This window comes from Lynx rufus, unplaced genomic scaffold (genome assembly GCF_022079265.1).
Source record: "Lynx rufus isolate CCGP_SWC_20201006 ecotype Redwood Valley unplaced genomic scaffold, mLynRuf1.p SCAF_17, whole genome shotgun sequence".
NCBI classification, from domain to species: Eukaryota; Metazoa; Chordata; class Mammalia; order Carnivora; family Felidae; genus Lynx; species Lynx rufus.
This window is the reverse complement of record NW_025814831.1, coordinates 12,869,783-12,890,943: the sequence shown is the minus strand read 5'-3', so window position 1 is coordinate 12,890,943 and position 21,161 is coordinate 12,869,783. Positions and strand designations below refer to the sequence as shown.

The following is a 21,161-nucleotide window of genomic DNA, read 5'->3' as shown; positions in this document are numbered from 1 at the left end:
GTTTATGTCATTACAGAGACTGGCAAGTCTGAAATCTGTAGGATGGGCAGGCAGGCTAGAAACTCTCAAAGCAAGAGCTGACGTTTCAGTCTTGAGGCAGAATTTTTGCTCTAAAGGCCTTCATCTGATGAGATGAAGCCCAGCCATGTTATCAGGGGCAATCTCCTTAAAGTCAGTTAGACGCTGGATGGTAGATGTTAACCACATTCACAAAACACCTTCATGGAAACACCTAGATTTGTGTTTGATTAAATGATTGGGTGCTGTAGCTGAGCCGGGTTGCCACATGAGATTAACCATCCCTTCCAGCACAGAGCTTGGCCCTGACCTCTGCACCAGGTAAAGGGAAGGGCCGTTCCAACCTCCCCCAGGTCCCTTACTGGTTAGCAGGGGGCCAGGACCCCTGCTCACTCTTAACTCATCCATCCTTGCCTAGGTCTGAGTGTTCTTGGGGGTCGTGCTCCGCACTTGTCTTTCCCCAGCAAGTATTCACTTACCTTGTTGAACTTGAGGCCGGCCAGGATAAGGGTATATTGAGTGTCTGTGTTAGAAATGATGAAGGTCTTTCCTGGCGTATCGACACAGATTAATTTGAACTCTGTTAGCTAATTGGTATTAATATTTGCTCCAGGTAACTGAACTCCTAATGAGCAGAGTGACCATGAAATGTATCATCCAAACTGAGACACTTTTGAGAGGGAAGGGGCACCGTTAAGCATTCTGGACAGCAGATGTGAATCAGGATTGTCTTGAGAAAATTAGAGCATATGAAAGACTTACTGATGGCCATTGCTATGTTTTCTTAAGAGCTCTTTTATGGGGAGTTATTTTCTACGCCTGTGTTCCACAGATCGAGTTAATCAAGTCAACAATATGAGCACCGGTGTGGGTTGAACTGCATCCCCCAAAAAGAGATGTTGAAGTCCTGATATTCCTGAATGTGACTTTATTTGGAAATGGGGTCTTCACATAATTAGTCAGGATGAGGTCATGTGGGGGGGACATGCGGAGTGGGGGGGCATGTGGAGTGGGGGGGTGCATGTGGAGAGGGGGGCATGTGGAGTGTGGGGGGTGCATGCAGAGAGGGGGGTGCATGCAGAGGGGGGCATGTGGGGGGGCACATGCGGGGGGGGCATGTGGAGTGGGGGGGCATGCAGAGTGGGGAGGGGCATGCAAGAGGAAGCCGTTTAGAATTCCTCCACCTGCTATAGCCGCTAGATTGGTTTTGGTATATTTCTTTCCGGTTGTTTTCATTCGCTTATTTGTGCATAGCTGCACGCAAACCACACGCGATCGTGTGTGTTTTTTCATTTATAATTAGTTTTATTTCCACATCCAATGTCTTTTCAATAACACTTTGTCTAAATTTGTCATGAGGGCAAGGGCTCTGCCTCTCTTGTTCATGGATGCATTCCCAGGATACAGAGCCATGCTGGGGTGGGGTAGATGCCAGTAAATGTTCGTGGAGGGATCGGAGAAATGTGTCACAACTACATAACCATTTCCCTACTACTGGATGATTAGGGACTTCAGTGTTTTATCTTTAGAGGTAATGAGCATCTTCACATGTGTGGTCTTTCCCTTATATTTTGAATAACAGAATACAAGCCAGTGATGAGTTGGGTCAAAGAGAAGAAACACTTTGTGGTTCTTCATAGACAGTCAAGTGCTATTTTAGAGCTGAATTACCCAGATATATCACTCTTGGCTCTGATGCTGTGTGTCCTTGGGTAAATTCCTTAACCTTTCTGTGCCCTAGTTTGCCCATCTGTAAAATGGAGCTGATGATAATATTTCACAGGCTTGTTCCAAGGATTACTTTTAATGTTTATTTATTTATTTTGAGAGAGAGTGAGCAAGCGCAGAGCCCAATGAGGGACTCGATCTTACGGCGAGATCACGACCTGAGCCGAAATCAAGAGTCGGACACCTGACCAACTGAGCTACCCTGGTGCCCCTTGTTGTAAGGATTAAAAGGAATACTATGTGTCAGGTACTTAGAGGGCGTGGTACACATTAAGCCCCATATACATACCTATTTGCTGTTTGTGGTTTATACATAAAACATCATATCATGCTAACAGAAAATTGCATCTGTGTCCCCCAAGTAGAAACAGTTCACCCTAATAATCACTGTCCTCTTGATATACTCAGTACCTCTGTGTGGTGGCTGGTGAGTGGCTCAGAGTTTGGTGGTTGTAATGTGGATAAGAATCTCGGTTGCTGATGAACTTGAGATACGTTGTGTGCATTCTTTATCAGATCCTGTAGCAGAGGTGGGGGCGGAAGAGGGGTGAACGAATTGTCCCCATGGCACTATGAGACCGCCCAACCTACTGTGGGAGAAATACAGCCAGACACAGCCAGCGGCCCGTGGAATTATACAGATGAACAAAGTCCACCCAGATGAGAACACATCCCTGCTGTTCGCTCCGTGTACTGTAGCAAGGGGGTCCACAACCACTGCTTGCCCTTGGCAGAGACTCAGGCAGGTAGGGGGGTAGAAAAGCCTTATCATGAAAACAGGAGAGGCCTAGGGTGTGCCCTGGTGGGAGGTCATTGGCACGGGAGGCTGGCGGAGGGTGAACTAGAAGCAGGACATCTCATGCCATTGGTTTGGGGAGTATGTCTGTTTCCTAGGGCTGGTGTAACATTACCGCAAACTGGGTGACTTAAAACAATCAACGTATTGTGTCCTTGTTCTAGAGGCCAGCAGTCTGAGATCAAGGTATCCGTAGGGTTGGTTCCTCCTGAAGGCTCTGGGGGGAATCTGTCTGCTGTCTCTGCTCTGGTTTCTGGTGGCCACATCCATCCTTGGTGTTCCTTGGCTGCTGGACACGTCACTGCGGTCTCTGAGTTCGTCACCACCTGCCTTCTCTGTGTCTTCGTGTGTCCTTTCCTCTTATGAGGACACCAGTCAGTGGATTTAGGGACCACCCTAATCCAGTATGACTTCATTTTTATTTAAATAATTGCATCGGCAAAGACCCTATGTTATAGACAAAATTATGTCTCCCCACCTCACTGCCCAGTCCGTATGTTGAAGCCCTAACCTCCATGTGACCGTATTTGGAGAGAGCACCTTGGTAGGTAATTAAGGTAACATGAGGTTATAAGGCTGGGGCCCTAATCCAATAGGACCGGTCCTTGGAAGAGGGAGAGATTCCAGAGCTCACAGTCTCTGCACGCACACAGAGGAGGCCACGTGAGGACACAGCAGGAAGACCACAGTCCCCAAGTCAGGAAGAGGAGCCTCACCAGACACCAACCCCGGGGGGCAACCCGATCTTGGATGTCCAGCCTCCAGAAGTGCGAGGAAACGAATTTCTGTTGTTGAAGCCCTCCAGCCGGTGGTATTTTGTTGCAGCAGCCCTCCCAGGATAACACACCTAATTTCTAAATAAGGTGCCTGCTGGGCATGAGTTTTATTCAGTCTGTTACAGGGAGCATATTAGCTTTCTCTGGCTGGTCTCGAGTTGGTAGTGGCGACGAGCAGGAGGCTTGCTGACTGAGCCCTGACCGTCTGGGCCAGTCGTGGTTCTTTGGGCTTCCTGCAGGCACAGGAGTCCGAGTTTTGTGGTCCTGTGTGCCATGGCCATTGTCTACTTGTCTCTCTGGGCTCTTGGAGTTCTGTTGCTAACCAGCTGGGATGCTGGGTAAAGAAAGCCCTTGACCTCTCTGGACGTCAGTGTGCTTTTCTCCCCCTTAAAATGGGAAGTTAAGTGGTTCTCACGGACAGGATAAGGAAATTCAGCATCAGGCTAGGGACAGAGTTGGGGATGGCGGTGTTGGCTTAGAGAACGTCCCCCCGCCCCCAATTTTGATAAGCCCAATGCCCTGTCCTGGGTGAAGGACAACTGGGCCACGTAGCATCTGGAACCTCTTCCAGCCCTAAAATTCCGTGGCGGTTGCTCCTGGAGAGTGCGATCCTGCTGCTGGATCTTCCAATCAAATTTTTATTTTTGGTGGTGCTTAATCTCTTTTGGAATGTGCTGGGAAAAAAAAAAAAGATAGGATTTTAAACTCCTTTTCAAGCTGGTTAGGCCAATGATTTAATTATTTTTGCTCCTGTTTGAGACATGAGGGTGATGATAAAACCTAGACATTCCAACTATTGCCCATGAAAGGTATAAAATTCTTAGCGAAGTTATTTTAAACCATAGAATTGGGGGAAAATCACGATTTTTTTTTTCTTTTTGCTTTTGGTTTCTGGCACTTGGGTGGTTTCTAAAACACACAAGTTGAAATGATGGAAGTTTGAAGCTATTTAAATTACTCTCCAGCCTTACGGTCTCACTTGCATAGTTTCAGAATAAACGTCAGGGCTTAGAACGTGGGGCTATTTTTAACTAAGGTAGAAAGCAGAGAGAGAATGGCGTGTTTTGAGGCAATTTTTTTCTGTTTTGAAAAATTCAATTCACAGTTTGTATTCCCTAAAGAGAATCGACTAATTGAAAGGTCGGGGAAGGATCAGCATCTAATGGAAGCACATCTCCGTCCAGCACTTTCCTTCTGGGCAAGGTCATGGTTCAGCATCCAAGCAGCACTTTGGAAGCCCAGAGCCGAGAAAGCAGGGCCAGCCAGCCTGTCTCCTAGATATCCTTGGGGCAGAGCTCGTTCTAGCAGCTCTCAGGTTTGTGTCCGAAGGGAAGTGGAAAGCCAGACACGTATTCACTCCTTGGATGTGTCCTGAACACCCACCTCGTGCCAGGATCCAACAGCTCACAGGCTTGAGCGGTGAAGCCGGAGCAGAGCCAGTGTGGGAGGGCAGGTGGCTTGAGAAGACGAGAGATTGTCCGGGCCACACCATGCGGGTTTGGGCATTTATCCTAAGAGCAATTGGAAACCACGGAAGGGGTTTCAGGCCATATGCGCATGTGGAGGAACTGGTCTGGCTCTGTGTGGAACACAGAAAGGGGCACATCGGGAGAGGTTGGTGGAGACGGAGAGGTGGGTGAACTCAAGCTGGTTAGGAAGTAAGATGGCCAGGACCCTAAGGAGCATTGGCTAAAAGAGGGCAGAGTGTGGAGCACCTGGATGGCTCAGTCGGTTAGGTATCCAACTCTGGATCTCAACTCAGGTCATGGTCCCAGGGTCATGAGATGGAGCCCTGTGTCAGGCTCTGTGTTGACATTGCACAGCCTGCTTGGGATTCATTCATTCATTCATTCATTCATTCATTCATTCTCTCATTCTCTCTCTCTCTCTGTCGAAATAAACTTGAAAAAAATAGTAGGACAGAGTGTCAGTCAGTGTTCAGTACAGGAAATAGAAGCCATTCTCCATATTTTTAAACAGAAAGGAATTCAGGGAATTATGTGTTTACAAAGTTGCAAGAGAGGCTAAAGGAACAGGAGTTGGAAGTGGGATGATCAAGTTCAAAGACATCCTGTGGGGGAATACGGAAGTGGGTGCTGTTGCCAGGAGAGCCTCTCAACACATGGGCTTTATAACCTTGGTCGCCAGCGGAAGAACCCCTCTGCGTCTTTTCTTCCCTCTGAGCCCCCTGGCTTGGCAGAACCTGCTTCTCCTTCTGAACGCTTGGCTTCAAGGTCGTCCAGACTCCACAGGACAGGAAATAGGGCCGGTACGTGTGAACGTGTGACTATGCAGTGCACAGCCTGTGCGCTGTCTAGCGTCCCTGACAGGAAGGTGCGTGGAAGGAAGTTGAAATGGAAGCTGGGTGCCCTTGGCCCTGTCCACCCATCACAGGGCGTGGGGGAGGAGGAGGTCATCAGGGACAGCGCCGGGATTTCTTGCGTGCAGAGCAACATGGATGGTGGGCCACTCACCGGGGACGGTTTAAGGTACTTATAGGACAGCTAAGGTGTGATGACTGGTTGGCACCTGGGTATGTTGGTCTCGAGCTCAGCAAAGGTTGGGATTTGGGAGATGTCTGCAGAGATTAGGAATTCAAGGCCAAGGCCACCTGGGGAAAGTGCGTAGATGGAGAAGAGGGCTTGGGCAGAGCCCTGAGAACCACAGTATTTGGGGTCCCACAAAGGAGGGGCTTCTGAAGGACACTGTGCAAGCGGGGGGGGGGGTGTCAAAGAAACGAAGTGAGAGCATCGTGTGAAGGTGGGATCACACAGCAATGTGGGTGGATCCTGGTACATTTTGCCAAGTAAAAGAAGCAAGACCAGAAGGGGTGAAAGAAGCCAAAAGAAAGGCTGCATGTTGTATGATTCCACTGACAGAACATTCTGGGAAAGGCAGTCTATGGGAAAAGGAGACACCAGTAGCTGCCAGGAGTTGGGGTGCAGAGGAGGGTTTGACTACAAAAAGGCAGCACGAGGGAATTTGGGGGATGATGGAACTCTGCTGTCTCGGGGCGTGGTGGTGGATGTCCCAAGACCCGTAGAAATGCACGCCCCGAAGAATGAATTCTGTGTGTAATGTGGGTGGATAGATCATTCATATGTTCATACATCATAAGTAGGGCGTGGTCAGTTTTATTAAACGTTTCAAGTATGTTGAGAAAGATGAGTGATGGGTTTCCGTAGATCCACGGAGTGACGGACAAGACCTCTGCACGGGCGGCTCGCGGACTGTCATCGGAATGGACCTGTAACGTGTGTGGTCCTGTTTTTAGGAATGTGACTTCTGGCTGTGGTCCTCAGAGCTTGCAGGGGTACGGAGCCTGTCCTTGGGTAAAGGAGACTCGAGTTCTGAGATGTGCACCTGTTGCGGGCAGAATGCTCTGATGGAGAGACTGGTGTCGGTTGGGCTCCCGGCCTGTGCCCCCTGTCCTCGCGTGTGCCAAACCTTGGTTGCGTGACCACAGGCGCCTCGTTTAGCTTTTCAGAACCTCTATTTTGTCATCAAGAAAATGGGGATGATGGTCTTCTCAGGACTGGTGTGACAGATGAGAGGGCTTTGAGAAGTTTGTAATGCAGCCTTCGAGACTTGATGTGGGTGCCACTCTCTCCATGGGCTTGTGTTCCCCCTCCCCCCTCGCGTCAGTAACCCCCTCCCCAACCCTGGCTTGGTTCGCTCCCCGTCATTCTTGCAAGCTTCTCGTCATCTCTCAATCTTTTGTCTACTTGTCTAACTTGCACCAGCCCCTCAAGGGCACGTCTGGGATGCTCGTAGTAAATGCTTGTGTCCCGCACACAGTAAATGCTCAAGAAATCATATTGGGCTCTTTCAGGAGCAGGGCGTCTGCCATCTTGATAACCTACCGCTTTCTGGATAACTTTGCCTTTCTTTGAAGGTCCATTCACGCTCCAGGATGAAAAAATGCCAGGCCTGCGGATGCTCACAGATGCATCGGGATCCCGTCTGCCCATGCCCAGAAGGCCTGACATCTACCGAGGGTGCTCGGCAAATGCTTGAACAAATTAATACATTTTGAAAACTAGCAGCACTGTTGGCAAAAGTACGGAGCCTTGAAGGGGTAACATGAACTCAGGGTTCCTGAAATAGAATGGCATTATCCGTGTGAGCTTGTCCACAGAGAAGGTCAAGTGTGCCTAGGGGTCTCATTTATAAGGTGTTAGGTCGCTGGTGGTGGAGGGGAGGGTGGCAGAGGCTTTTGTCCCCAGGGGTCTTAAAGTTTTCCCTCCGATGTTCAGGAAGGCACCTGGCAGGAAAGACCTCTCCCCAGCTCCCACCCACCCTGGACCCAGCGGAGTGTGGGTGGACTAGAAGGTTCACGCCCGAGGTGTAATGTAAGGAGAGGGGTGTGTTCAGAACCTAGACTGATGGAGAAGCCGGCTCTGGGCACCCAAGTTCAAAGGAAAGAATCCTAAAAGGGAGGTGGGCAGTGGTTGCTGGGTCTCCGGCAGCTTTCCCTCCCTTCCTCTCGCCCCAGGCTCCCCCAACCCCCGTCTGCAGGTGTCAGGGTACTGGGATCATCCCTGGTTTCCTGAGCTCAGCTCCACCTGAAGGCATATCTTCTCCCCCACACCCACCGCTGTCGGATTTCTGCAGCTTAAAGGCTTAGGCATGGCCTCAAAAGCCGCATGCACCTGCCCTCTTGATTCCTCCGTCCTCCCTGGTGGGGATTTGAGCAGACGGGGCGGCTCGGCCCCTTGCGGACATTGCAAGCATCGCCGCACCCTTGAACGTGGCCCAGGGGCTCCTGATCCCAGCAAGGCCAGGAGAGGAGTTTTTCTCAGGAAGCCAGGATCAAGTAGCAGCAGCATCCAGGCCCTGATGTGGCCGGGTCTGATCTCCACGGTCTCTTGCTCTTCCCCACTAAGCTGGTTTTGTCTTCCCTTTTGCTTTCACAAACCCAAGGCTCGTTGTCTGGAACGGGGGTGGGGGCAGACTTGTATCAAGTGTGGAGTCTGTAAGGTAACCGTTCTGAATGACACGGAGTGCCGGAGTGCCGTGCAGAGTTGCCTGCATCCCTTAACCCTTACCGCAGCCTGGTGGGCATGGCGATAACCACTTACAGATGAGGGGACAATCCCTGAGGTGTTAAGCAACTTGCCAAGGTCATGAGAGTAATAGGAAAGGGGCAGAGGCCTTTCCTGAAACCTGTCATCTGCTTCTAAAGACAGTGCCCTGAGCAGGTGCACAGGCTGTCTGTGGTTTAAAGTTCCTGCTGTTCGCGATGGAGGTGGGACAGACAGGTACCTGCTGTGCCTGCTCCGTGGTCTGCTGCCCAGACGCCAGTTTCTAGAAGCTTCGATTCCTGAACTGAGAAGTGGACTGGTCCCAGCTACCAGCTGCCGACTGGGGAGGGCAGGGTGGCCATCTGCCCGCTCCTAACCACATAGTAGCAGTGAGCGTTCCACCACTTTGTGTGGCAGCAGATGGCTCCTGAAGAAATAGAGGGACGGACACAGCCGGGGCCCCACAAGCTTGTGGGCAGTTGCATCAGAACTCCCATTCAGGTCTTCCAACCCCCTTTACAGTGGGATCTCCGTCTGGGTTAGAGGCAGCCCTTAATCCTAGACAAGGAGCTCAGGGTCCCGCTGTGCATCCTGGCTTATGTGGCTGGGGTCCCCAAGCTGCTCACTGCCCCCTCTGAGCCTCATCTGGAAAACAGGGACCTTCATGGCTACAGGGCCTGCCTCATGAGTTCATCGTGTGTCCAGAAGACTTGGGTGGGTGCAGAGGGCAATGGGTCATTAGCAGCTGGTAGGTGTGCCGGTTACTCCATCTTTGCTGGCAAAATTAAGGCATGGATGGCATGTCCCCCCCCCCCCCCCGCAGCCCTCCAGCCTACGCAGGGGGTCTCAGAGCAAGAGGCTGTGGCTGAACCAATAGAAGCCTGTTCCTACCAAGGACAAAGCCATTTATAATCCATATCTCCCCCCCTCCCGGAGCCCAGCTGATACATCCTCACGGCAGAAAGGCGCATTACTTCATTCTAATTTTCAAAGAATTCCCAGGATTGAATAAATCACCAGCTCTCTGAACACAGATTTGGAGAATCAGGAACAGTGTCGAATGTTCGGTGCAGAAATGTCCATTGATCTGCACCAAAATATCCTGGGCTGTTACGTTTCTCCTGGAAACAAGGCCCTGGCCGCAGGAATGCTGAGCCCCTTCCTTTATAATTATCATCTCTGAGCCGACAGACCTTGAAGCAGACCCCTGCCCTTGAAATGACAGCAGCAGTTTTATTAAAGAATTTAGATTACAGAAGGAAAAATACCCCAGAGAAGAGAAAGAATCCATCTTTCATTAAATGCTGCTTGTTTTAAAGTGGGAACATTTTCTGGGTGTCTGGGGAGCTGATGTTTTCCATGTCTTGTGGGAGAATCTGGTCTTAAAAAACAGAAGATTTTCCATATAAGGGAGAAGTCATCATTTTCAGAGCTTAGGGCCAAATTATATTTCCAGAGAAGAGATTTTGGTCCTAGAGAGTATATTTACAAGCATTTATTGAGCACCCGCTATGAACCAGGTGTCATTCTAAGTGTTCAAGGGGTCTGTAAGGGTAATGAAAGCATTCTAATAGGATAAGAGAATATGGGTTGTTAGTAGTTTACTATTTTTTATTCAGTTGACTTTAATTTTTTTAATGTTTATTTTTTTAATTTTTTTAAATGTTTATTTTTGAGACAGAGAGAGACAGAGCATGAACGGGGGAGGGTCAGAGAGAGAAGGAGACACAGAATGTGAAGCAGGCTCCAAGCTCTGAGCTGTCAGCACAGAGCCCAATGCGGGGCTCGAACTCACAGACCGTGAGATCATGACCTGAGCTGAAGTCAGATGCTTAACCGACTGAGCCACCCAGGCTCCCCTAATGTTTATTTTTGAGAGAGACAGAGACCGAGCACGAGTGGGGAAGGGCAGAGAGAGAATCCGAAATAAGCTCCAGGCTCTGAGCTGGACACAGAGCGTGAACTCACGGACCACGAGGTCTTGAACTGAGCCCAAGTCGGATGCTTAACCAACTGAGCCGCACCCCCCACCCCCAGCACCCTTATTCAGTTGACTGTTAAAGCGTTTTGGGAATTTGCTGTGTGCCAGGCCTGGCTAAGGCCCTGAGAATGTAATACGGGGCAGTGTGGAGCCCTGCCTTCCCGGAGCTTCCAGTCTAGCTGGATGTGATGGAGACGTGGGGGTGTGGGAGTGTCTGACAGAAGACTTGTAGAAATGACATTCACAATGTAGTTATTCTTTGGTCATCTTGAATGGGCAGGTGGGGTGAGAAGGAATTATTCCTTAATTATCTGTGAACTTTCTGAGGCCCAAGAAGCAAATGAGTGGCCCAGATCCCTTGGGAATGTCAAGGGTGATACCCCAAAGCCAAGTGCTTGGTTTCTGATGCAGAAGGCTCTGCACATCACAGGGCCACCTACCACCATCCAAGGATGATGAGAGTCTGTAACAGGAGTGGTGGTACCCACCCCAGCAGGGTATTCTTGGGGACAAAGGAGGGGCTATGACCTGGTACCCAATGATCCAAGATGGCGGTATGCCAGTGGAAGCACCTGGTGGCTGAGGGGTCCAGGGGATGAGGGGACAGGGGCCAATGCTCTCAGACCTCATCCCTACCTTGCTACACCTCAGCCTGGGGTCATGCCCCAAGACTTACCTGGAGCCTCACTCCCACTGATGATTTTCCCTGTGTGTGTGGCTCCACAGAGAGAGTCCACAGCATGGGGGAGGGGGGCGGGCGGGGACAGGGGGTTTGTCCTGCCAGCACTGCCATCCCCAACCCAGCCGATGTCACCTGACCTCTTTGGGATCTTGGCTTCCCCATTTGGAGTGACAGATCCGTCATGGGTGGTCGGAGAGGTGGAGAAGAGGGACCAGTGAGCTTTGGACAAGCCGAAAGGGCTTTGCAGGAGAACACGTGTCCCTGAACTCTGGGGGGCAGGCCGGGGACCCGAAATGACTCCAGAGTGAGGGAATAAGCCTGCTTCTCAATTCTGATCTGACTGTGGCAACGGGTGATCTCCCAGAATCCTGGGACAGCAAGTTTGAAGTTTGCCACAGTAACAGCTTTATTTAATTTATTTAACTCACATACCGTACAATCCATCTATTTAAAGTTACACACTTGAGTGGCTCTTAAGCATATTCATAATTATGCAAGCATCACCACAATTTTAGAACACTTTCGTTAACCCAGATAGAAACCCTGCCCACCTTACCTGTTACCCCCCAAGCCCTCATACCTCCCAGTCCTAATCAACCACAAATCTACCAAATAGATTTACCTATTCCGGCCATTTTATATTAATGGAATCTTACAACATGTGGTCTTGTGCGACTGGCTTCTTTCACGTGGCATACCATTTCCAGGGTTCTTCCAGGTTCTTCCTGGATGGTTCTTCCATCATCTATCAGTACTTCTTTTCTTTTTAAAGTTTTTTATTGTTTATTATTTATTTTTGAGAGAGAGAGAGACAGCACAAGTGGGGGAGGGGCAGAGAGAGAGGGAGACACAGAATGACAAGCAGGCCCCAGGCTCCGAGATGTCAGCACAGGGCCCGGCGCGGGGCTCGAACCCACAAACCGTGAGATCGTGACCTGAGCCGAAGTCGGACGCTTAACCGACGGAGCCACCTAGGCGCCCCTTTGCTTCCTTCCTTTTTAGTGCCAAATACTGTTCCATTGGATGGACCACGCTTTATTTATCCGTTCATTCACTGGTGGCTCTTTGGGGTGTTTCCACTTCGAGGCGATCATGAATCACACTGCCATGAGCACTCGTGTGCAAGTTTTGTGTGGACGTGTTTTCCTTTGGGCAGATACTTGGGAGTCGACTCCCTGGGGCCCGTGGCAACTCTTCAGTCTAACGTTTTGAGGACCTACCAGACTGTTTCCCCACAACGCTGTCCCATTTTACTCTCCCACCAGCAGTTACGAGGGCTCCGGTATCCCCACGTCCTTGCCAGCATTTGTCGTTATTTGTCTTTGCCATCCTCGTGGGCGGGAAGTGTTTCCTACGTCAGAAAACTGTGAGGGCTGTGGTAAGCTTGATCACCTCGAGTTTCTAGGATGTCTGTGGACAATTCGTGTTCAGCAACGTTTACTGGAGAGCACAGGTCTGCCGTGGCCTAAGGAGAAGCAGCCGGCTGGCCCCCTCCCTTGGGGCGGTTCCCGGCCCGACAGACTCTGCAGTTCCAGACTCAGACTGCAAGGGCGGCCGTCCCATCGGGAGGCCCACTGAGACTAACACTCTGTCCCCTTGTCTTGCAGCGATTCATGAGTTCCCCACAGACCTGTTCTCCAATAAGGAGCGACAGCACGGAGCCGTCCTGCTGCACATCCTCGGAGTAAGTGGCCGCGTGGGGGGGAGGGGCTGGGATGTTCCTAAACCTCCGGCAGGTGACGCCTGTGTGCAGAGCACAGCAGAGCCCTGGCATGCCAAAGATGTCCCACCCTTGGAAGCGCCCCGCGAGGAGAACGGATCCTGGACCCATTTTAACCCTCCCCGCCAGAAAAAAGAAAAGAAGATGAAAAGAAATCTTAAAGATCTCAGGTGGCTTGCTCGGGGTTGCACAGCAAGTGACCCCGAAGTCCCGTCTTCCTGTGCCCCATCTTCTGCTTTTATAAAAAGGGAGTGACAGCCTCTTTCCCAGACGTGTGAGCACGTGTGCATGTGAGTCAAGAAGCGCCCTGTAGGCGTCTTTTGGGATGAGCACTGGCTGTTGTATGGAAACTAATTTGACAATAAATTTCATATAATAAAAAAAATTAAAAAAATAAAGTCACTAAATTAAAAAAAAAAAAAAGCGCCCTATACATGATTGCTGGGATTCCCCGCCCCCCCCCCCCAATTTCACCACCCTGCCATAAATCTATAATTGAAAACTTTGGTGCACTTCTCCAATTCCCCTCTGTATTTAGATGCACCTTGGTGACAAGTGGTGGAGTTCAAACAACAATTCCAAGAGGAACAGCGGGTCCAAACCTAAGTCACAGGTCAAAATCAGCTCTCCTGTGACGGGAGTAGGTGAACTACAGCCTGCAGCCGCTGCCCATGTTTGTAAATAAAGTTTTCTCGGGGCACAGCCATTCCTGTCATTTCTGGATTATCTGTGGCTGCTAAACCCCACCCAGTATATTGAATGACAGTCCTGGGTATTTCTGTGACAGTTATTATCTTCCCACTTCCCCTGGCTCTCCTGCACCCTCCCCTTTCACTGAAAGGGTGTGGGTTTGGCAAATTAGTCCCGTAGTTCTGGTGCTCTGCCCCATGAACGTCTTGGCATTGCTGACACAAAGCCTTTTCTCCTGAACCTGAGAACACCTCGGGAATTTTGCAGAAACCCTGGAGAGCAGACATTCCCAAACTGTGGCTGGAGGGCCCAATCCAGCCCACCTCCTGTTTTTGTGAATCAAGTTTTATTGGAACTCAGCCCTACCCACTCCGTGTACTCTTCTAATGCAGCAGAGTCATTGCGACGGAGACTGCGTGGCCTGTCAATACTAAAATATTCGCCGTTTAAGAAAAACTTTGCTAAAAAAAAAAAAAAAAAGAAAAACTTTGCTGACCCCTTCTTTAGAGCAAGAAAAGGCTCAAGCTTTGGAGCCAGTTGTCGTCTGCGACACTAGGAAGCTTCTCAGAATTTCCTGGCCTGGGCAGTGTGGTGCCTTCTTGGCCTCCTTTTCTCTTGAGTGTTTCTGAGGGAATCAAGAGAGCTGGGGTCCCACAGATCACCCTTTGCCTGGGAGATGATGTTGGGGAGAATTTATGGTGGGGGGGCGGTGAATTCAAGTCCATATCCTGAGATTTTTATAGAAGAGTCTCTCTCCTTGACCCATACCCCCAGTATTTGTTTCTTTTTGCTTTCCCCCCAAAGATAATTAGGTCCAGGGACAGCATACCTGGGCTCCAGGAGATAAGGCCTTGGAGGCCTTGGCCACAGCCGATCTTCCAGTTGATTTAATCACCATTAATCAGTGTGCTACTTCAGCAACTTCACAATTGTTTTTGCTGAAGCAGCCCGGCCTTTCCCATTTTTGTGAATAGAGCATCCATATCACTTTGTCTTTGAAGAAAGAAATGCTTCCCTTAGCATTTAGCATAAAGTCCCACCTGTCCACGGACCCTCTGGTCCTTGCCTTTCCCTCCAACCTCACATCCTCTGTTTTCCATCTCCGTCTCACTGTGTTCTACCTGCATCAGTGACCTTGCTGTTCCTCAGGTGCACCAAGCATACTCCTGCCCCAGGACCTTTGCACTTGCCTTTCCCCAACAGTTAGACTTTGTCTCTTTGTCCCCCGCTAAGGTAAGTTACAGGAGGCAGAGGCATTTCCTGGCGGATTCACCATGTATCCCTGATGCCTGGAATAGTGCCTGGCCCATAGGATAGGCTCAGGGAAACCATGTCGGATGGGCAGGGCAGGGAGGGGTTCTGTATATAAAACCGTGTGAAAACTGTCAATCTGTTCTCACTCTGCCATTAAACAGATGAAGAAACGGAGACCTGGAGATGTGACTTATCCAAAGTCACATGGCAGCTAAGTCCCAGAATCAGCATTAGAATCTGGACTTTTTGTGCCTTGAACCCCCCAGTGTGAGTGGCTTGTGTCTTTGAACCTCTGCCAACATTAGGTAGCATCCCAGGTACCGCTGGCTCTCAAATTGCCACTTGTTTCGGCAGGGGGTGGCCAGCTGGTAAGAAGAAAATGGTGCCTTCAGCAAAAATGAAGGGGGAAAATTGGGATAATTATTATTTTAAACTCTTAAAAGGGTGATTCTAAATGCTCTCCTTGGCCCTAAGGGTGAGATCTTGCATTTCGAGACCATACTCTAGTGCCAGGGAGACAGCTGGTGCTTTAAGAGTAGAGGAGAGAGCCCAAGGCCGTGTGGCCTGAGCTTTTGGCCCCTTTGCCGCCCAGCATATTATTTCCCCTCCTTGGGCTCAGTTTCCCCATCTGCTCGTGAGAGGATTGAGGGAGCCAGCCTCTGTGGTGCTAGAATCTTCCTCTGTGTGTGCCTCCGCCTTGGCAGGCTGGCTCTGGGCATGACGGATGCCCAGCCATGCCTCCTTGGCGGTAGGTGCCTTCACTGACGATCCCCCATTTCCTTCTCAGGCTCTGTACATGTTCTACGCCTTGGCCATAGTGTGTGACGACTTCTTCGTTCCGTCTCTAGAGAAGATCTGCGAGGTACGCAGGAGGGACTTGGGATCCCTCAGCAAAGCCGGGGTGCGGGTGGAGGGCTGGGGCGACCAAGGACACGGGACGCGTCAGGGCCAGACTGAGTGGGGAGCACTCTGGTGGTGAAGATGGTCAGGCCAAACGCTTAGTGTGGCCCCAGCAAAGCCTGGCTTTGGAACGCCCAGAGGAGAGTCGGTGGGCGGGGGGGCGTCTTCTCCCAGATTTGGCAGAAGAAGAGGCGTGCGGTCATCACCCAGAGCCTCTGGCTTCATGGCGAGCTGTTGGCCGTGAAGCCAAGCCTGTCTGGTTAGGGAGCATTTCTCGTACCAAGCTGCAGGCGGCAGGCACCAGGTAGGGATCTGTGTCTTTGGGGGAGATGCAGAGGCAGAGCGAGGAAGGCCCTTTGTTCCAAGTTCACAGGCTGACGTTTTTCCCTTTAAGTATTTGTGAAGGTTTGGTTTTCTTGTCTCTTGCCTCACACGTAAAAACTCCAGTGCTGGGGCGCCTGGCTGGCTCAGTCGGGAGAGCATGTGACTCTTGATCTCGGGGCTGTGGGTTCAAGCCCCATGTTGGGTGTAGTTATTGCTTAAAAATAAACTCTTACAAAGAAATTTGTTTTTAAGTCTCCTGTGTCTCTCAGCTCTGCCTTACTCTTGGCTTCCAGCCAGGGAAGGAGAATTACCTCTGTTTGCAGCACCTACTATGTGCAGGTGACTCTGGGCTTTGGCTCACTTCGTCCGTGTGACATCTCCCAGCTACTTGAGGCCGCCTTGTTGTTGTGACATTGGCAGCCGGGGGACACAGCTTGTTAGGACAGGTGCTTCCCTGCTGCTCGGCACAGAACGGGGACTTTTTGACTTGGGCCTCCTGAAGAGGGAGTGGCCTGGCAGGGGTGTGCAAAGGCCTCCCCTCCCCCCGCCCCCCCTTGCTCACCACTCCACTTCTCACCCCGCTCGGAACGAGCCACAGGTCAGTAAGCGACTTGAGCCAGAGAAGGAGCATAAGGAGAGAATCCGGAAATGGCCGCCGGGGGTGTCGGGGTGGGAGGCCTCGCCTCAGGGCCCCTGGAGCAGTGTGCTGGGCGTAAGCCACCTGCTGCTTCCTCGGAGGAGGCCCTCGGGAAAGCCAGTCAGCTGGGCCTTACAGAGTGTGCACTCTGGGCACTCACTAATGCGAGAGCTTGGGGACCCCAGCAATGGGGGGGTGTCCTCTGCCATTCTGGGGGTGGCAGAAGCCTGTGGAAGATGGGTGACCAATGGCACAGGACCATGTGCCGTGGAGGTGCCCCTCAAGGTTGCCTGTCTCTGTAAGGACACAGAGGTGGGTGAGCAGGATGGCCTTGGCCCTATAGGCAAAAACCAACGGAAGGGGCTAGTAAGAGCCATCAAAGGACCGAAGAGCCAAAAGGAGGGAGGGAATGTCTCTTTCGGGGAGAAGCCTGGGAGGGCTTCGTGGAGGAAGTGGTATTTGGTCCAGACTTCCGAAGTGGGAAGGATTTCTCCAAGCAGAGAGGGCAGGGAAGGGTGTTCCAGGAGACAAAGGCAGAACAGTTTGTATTCTGCTAGAAGATACTGGAGATGCTCTGATGGCAGAACATCTTCTGTGGAACCTTCCTGTCTGACAAGGTTAGGGTGGCCGGGTTTCCACCCGGGTAGGTCAGTATTGTGCCACGCCCCAGCTTCTGTCAAGCCCAGAGCTCTGACCCCTCTGAGGGACCCCTTCTATAGAAGGTCAGCAAGGTCAGCAGGGAGGTTGTGCCAGACTCTGTGTTCCTCAGGGACTCCAGAGCCCCGGGCTGACCAGGGTGCTTTGGAAGGTGGATGCCAGAGGAGACCCAGCCCTGCCCAGAGGCCTTCTGAGTACCACAGGGTGGGCACCTTCAAGGTGGTGTTCAGGCAGGGGCGCCCCGACGGCTCAGTCAGTTAAGCGTCTGGCTCTTGATTCAGGCTCAGGCCACGATCTCACAGTTTGTAAATTCGAGCCCTGCATCGGGCCCCGTGCTAACAGTATGGAGCCTGCTTGGGATTCTGTCTCTCCCTCTCTGCCCCTCCCCTGCTTGCTCTCTCTCACCCAGATAAGTAAAAATAAACTTTAAAAAAAAAAAAAAGGTGCTGTTCGGGGAGACCCAGGATCTCGGTGGTTTCTCCTGGCATCGAAAGTGTCTGGCACCACATTCCCAATCAGAGGATGGGCTTCTGTGGCCGGAGCACGGCCTTGCCAAGCAAAGTGAGTCTCAACAGGGCTCCAGCCCCGCCTCATTCTCCCTTATCCCTGGGAGTAGGGTACCTGGGTGTTTGTCTCAGCGGCCAGCCGGGCATCGGGCCTGCCACGGCAAAGGCCTTCTGGAATGCAAGAGCCAAGCTGTGTGTCTGGGGCCTCCGGGTTCCGCGGCCCCGATGCGTCGCAGTCCGCATGGTACCCAAGGTCTGTGTGGGCATCGGAGGTGGCTCCCCATTGAGCACCGCTGTGTACCAGCCTCTCTCTTAGGCACTGGCGATCCGTGGGTGAAAAAGACCGACCGTGCCCTCATCGGCCAGTGGGGCAGGGAAGCTCACAGACCTCAGACCCTCGCTGTGTGATTTGGAGGACCGGACCCTCCCACCTGTCCTGGGTGTTGTACCTGGAAAGGCTTCATCAAGGAGACCTCGTTCAGGGGCTTTGGGGAACGAGCGGAAACTGACAGAAGAAGGGGACGGGGGCCTCTGGGTTGAGCGGCCAGCAGAGTAGCAGGAGACGTGTGTGCTCAGGGTGCAGGGTGCTCGACTCTGGCAACAGCACCGCTTTCCCACGCTTTCTGCGGCTGCCAGAGTATCGGGGGACTGTCTGCTCTCCCCGCCTCACAGCCTGAATGTCCGCGGTCGCTTCTGTTTCAGAAACTCCATCTGAGTGAAGATGTGGCCGGAGCCACCTTCATGGCCGCGGGAAGCTCGACGCCCGAGCTGTTTGCCTCTGTTATTGGTAAGAAATCCCACCAGCTGGGGACGTGGGATCTTAGAGAGAGCCCCGGTCTGGGGCCGTGACCAGTGAGGGCATTCGTCAGCTCCGAGCCTCTGTTTTCTCATCTGTAAGACGGGAGAGCCAGGGAGACAGAAAGTAAACTCGTGGTTCCCCGGGGCATGTGGTGGAGCAAAGGGCTGATGGGTACAAGGTTTCTTTTGGGGGGTGACGAAGGTGTTCTAAAATCAGATTGTGTGCTGGCTGCACCATTCTGGAACTCTACCAAAACGCTGGGTCTTACGCTTTGAATGGGTGGGTTTTATGGCATGTGAATTATTTCTCAATAAAGCTGTTAAAAGGGAAAAAAGGCGGGGGGGGGGGTGGAGGAGTGGAGTAGGTGGTCCCTCGGGACACCTCCTCCTCTCTGGTTTGGCCGTTGTCAGCATCATGGGCGTCCTAGAACCAGTCCCTCAGTCCATGGGGTTGGGGACAAGGGCCTCACAGCAGCCTGGGTCTGAGGAAGTGTACGCACAAGAGGATTTCTGCCTTTCCCTTCCAGGCGTGTTCATCACCCACGGAGACGTTGGGGTTGGGACCATTGTGGGCTCTGCGGTGTTTAACATCCTGTGTATCATTGGAGTCTGTGGATTATTTGCGGGGCAGGTCAGTGTTTTTCTCCCTTTATAGAGTGACATAAGGGACAGCAGTGGGGGGACCCGAGGCCTCACCTTAGTTGTGCCCTCAATTGCCCGAGGCTGCAGGCAAGTTGGCTTCCCCCTCCGAGCCCAGGTCCTCATGTGTACAAGTGGCCTCTGACGTTCCTTGCACATCCAGCCTCAGTGCATCTGAGAGCAGGGATGGGGTCTGCTCCCTTGGCCAGCCCAAGGGTGAGCATTCATTCAACAGCAGGACATCTTTGAGAGGCGCCTCCTGTAACCCTGACCCTGAGCTAGATTCTGGAAATATCTGAAGCCTGCTTTGGCCTCCTTGGCAAGGAGCATGACGTTGGCCTGCGGTTGGTACCCCATCAGCATCTCCCTGGTCCTCAGGGCCATGTGGGCGTTAGACTCAACCCCAGAGAGTTGGGCTCATGATTAGGCCCTGCCTGGCCAATGGAGGTAGAGATGGGCAGCTAGTTACTACCAGGAGGTTCCAGAATCACAGGGGAAGCAAGTGCCTCTGGCCTCTGCCTTGACCCTGGGCTTCCGCTGTGAAGCCTGAGATGTCTGTTACCTTGGAGGAACAGAGGGCAGCTTTGCCCTCACTTACAAACATTCCGTGCTTTCTGTTCTGTTCCCCACGTATAATGAAAAATACAGGGTGGCCTTGAGCAGCCAGGAAAGATGGGTTTCGGGTGGCACAGTTAGGAGTTGCTCCCTGGGCATGTCCCTGCACCTGTGGGGGTCTGGGGGTGGTGAGAAAGCCACCCTCACACCACCGCCCCCATCTTTCCAGCCACTAGCTGCTGACGGCCCTTTGCTTGGCAGGTGGTCCGTCTGACATGGTGGGCCGTGTGCCGAGACTCCGTGTACTACACCCTCTCTGTCATCGTGCTCATTGCCGTGAGTTTCCTTCCTGCCCCTGTGCAGGCACATGACCCCTGCCCATCTCTGTCCCTGGCACTATAACCAGAGGACCCAGGGCACCCCAACCGTGGGCTGTGCTGAGCATTCACTGTAGTCAAAGTGACCAGTCCCCTCCCCGCTGTGCCTCCCTTGCCTGAAAGCCTCCTACCTGACACCTTGGTGATGGAGCACATCCCGGGCCCACCTTGGATACGAAAAGGCCTTGGAAAAGTCAGAGCGTGGTCACACGGTCCACGCAGTTAAGTTCAAGCCCTTCGCTCATCGGGCCCTCGGGTCCTCACGCAGCGCCGGGTTTCCTGAGAATCAGAGTTTCTGGGTTCACAGCTCACTGCAGAGCAGGAAGGAGAGAAGCAGGCTGGGGGCAGGCAGAGTGGGAAGCCGGGGCACCAGGGAGAAAAGCCGGAAGAGCTGGAACAGTGATTTCTAGAGTCTGGTAGCGTGGAAAGCGAGGGGCGATATCCCCGCAGTCCCCCGAGGGCCAGGGTGCCTTCATGGCACAGGACACCGGCTACTGCTGAGGAGTGCACCATCCAACAAGGGAGCGATTTCAATCCAAGTGGTGGCATGAGGGCAGGTGCACATGGTGTGCCCAGATTGACTGGAATGTGCTCCCCCCAGACACAGTTCTCAACCTTACACCACCTAGAGCCACCTGGAAAGGACAGTCACATCCCTCGTACTGTCTGTGGCTGGGTACCCAATCTCCCCCCAGGTCAATAGCTTGAAATAGCAAGTATTGATCACTCTTGTTGTCTGTGGATCAGAGTCTGGGAGTGGTTTACCGAGCCCTCTGGTTCAGGGTTTCTCACGGGTGTTGGCCCTGGTACGAGGCTCCCCTGGGGGAGGATCCACTTTCGGGGTCACTCACGTGGCCTTGGATAGGCCTCCGATCCCGCTTGGCTGGCTGTTCCGCAGCACAGCTCACAACAGGGTAACTGGCTTCCTTCAGAGGGAGGGTGAGAAGGTACCAGGGCGGAAGCCCGTTCTGCCCATAACCTAATCTTGGAGGTGACAGCTCCTCACTTTCGCCATATCCTCTTTGTGAGGAGCCAGTCCCTAGGTCCAGGCCACATATCCAGGGGTGGCGTGAATGTCAGGCAGGGGGTTACTGGGACC

General features: G+C 52.2%; 1 protein-coding gene and 1 non-coding gene across 2 annotated transcripts in view; both read left to right on the top strand.

The window, feature by feature from the left end:
* Positions 1–8,560: 8,560 nt before the first annotated feature.
* SLC24A4 (solute carrier family 24 member 4) overlaps positions 8,561–21,161 on the top strand; it is a 64,145-nt gene continuing 51,544 nt past the window's right edge. Inside the window, exons 1-6 of the mRNA XM_047079735.1 lie at positions 8,561–8,579; positions 12,613–12,689; positions 15,457–15,531; positions 18,396–18,480; positions 19,019–19,122; positions 19,947–20,021. Of these exons, the coding sequence (XP_046935691.1) occupies positions 8,561–8,579; positions 12,613–12,689; positions 15,457–15,531; positions 18,396–18,480; positions 19,019–19,122; positions 19,947–20,021 (435 nt within the window). The remainder of the gene's footprint in view (positions 8,580–12,612; positions 12,690–15,456; positions 15,532–18,395; positions 18,481–19,018; positions 19,123–19,946; positions 20,022–21,161) is intronic.
* Positions 16,026–16,098, top strand: TRNAK-CUU (transfer RNA lysine (anticodon CUU)). Its single transcript has one exon. It is a non-coding gene; the product is annotated as a tRNA-Lys (tRNA).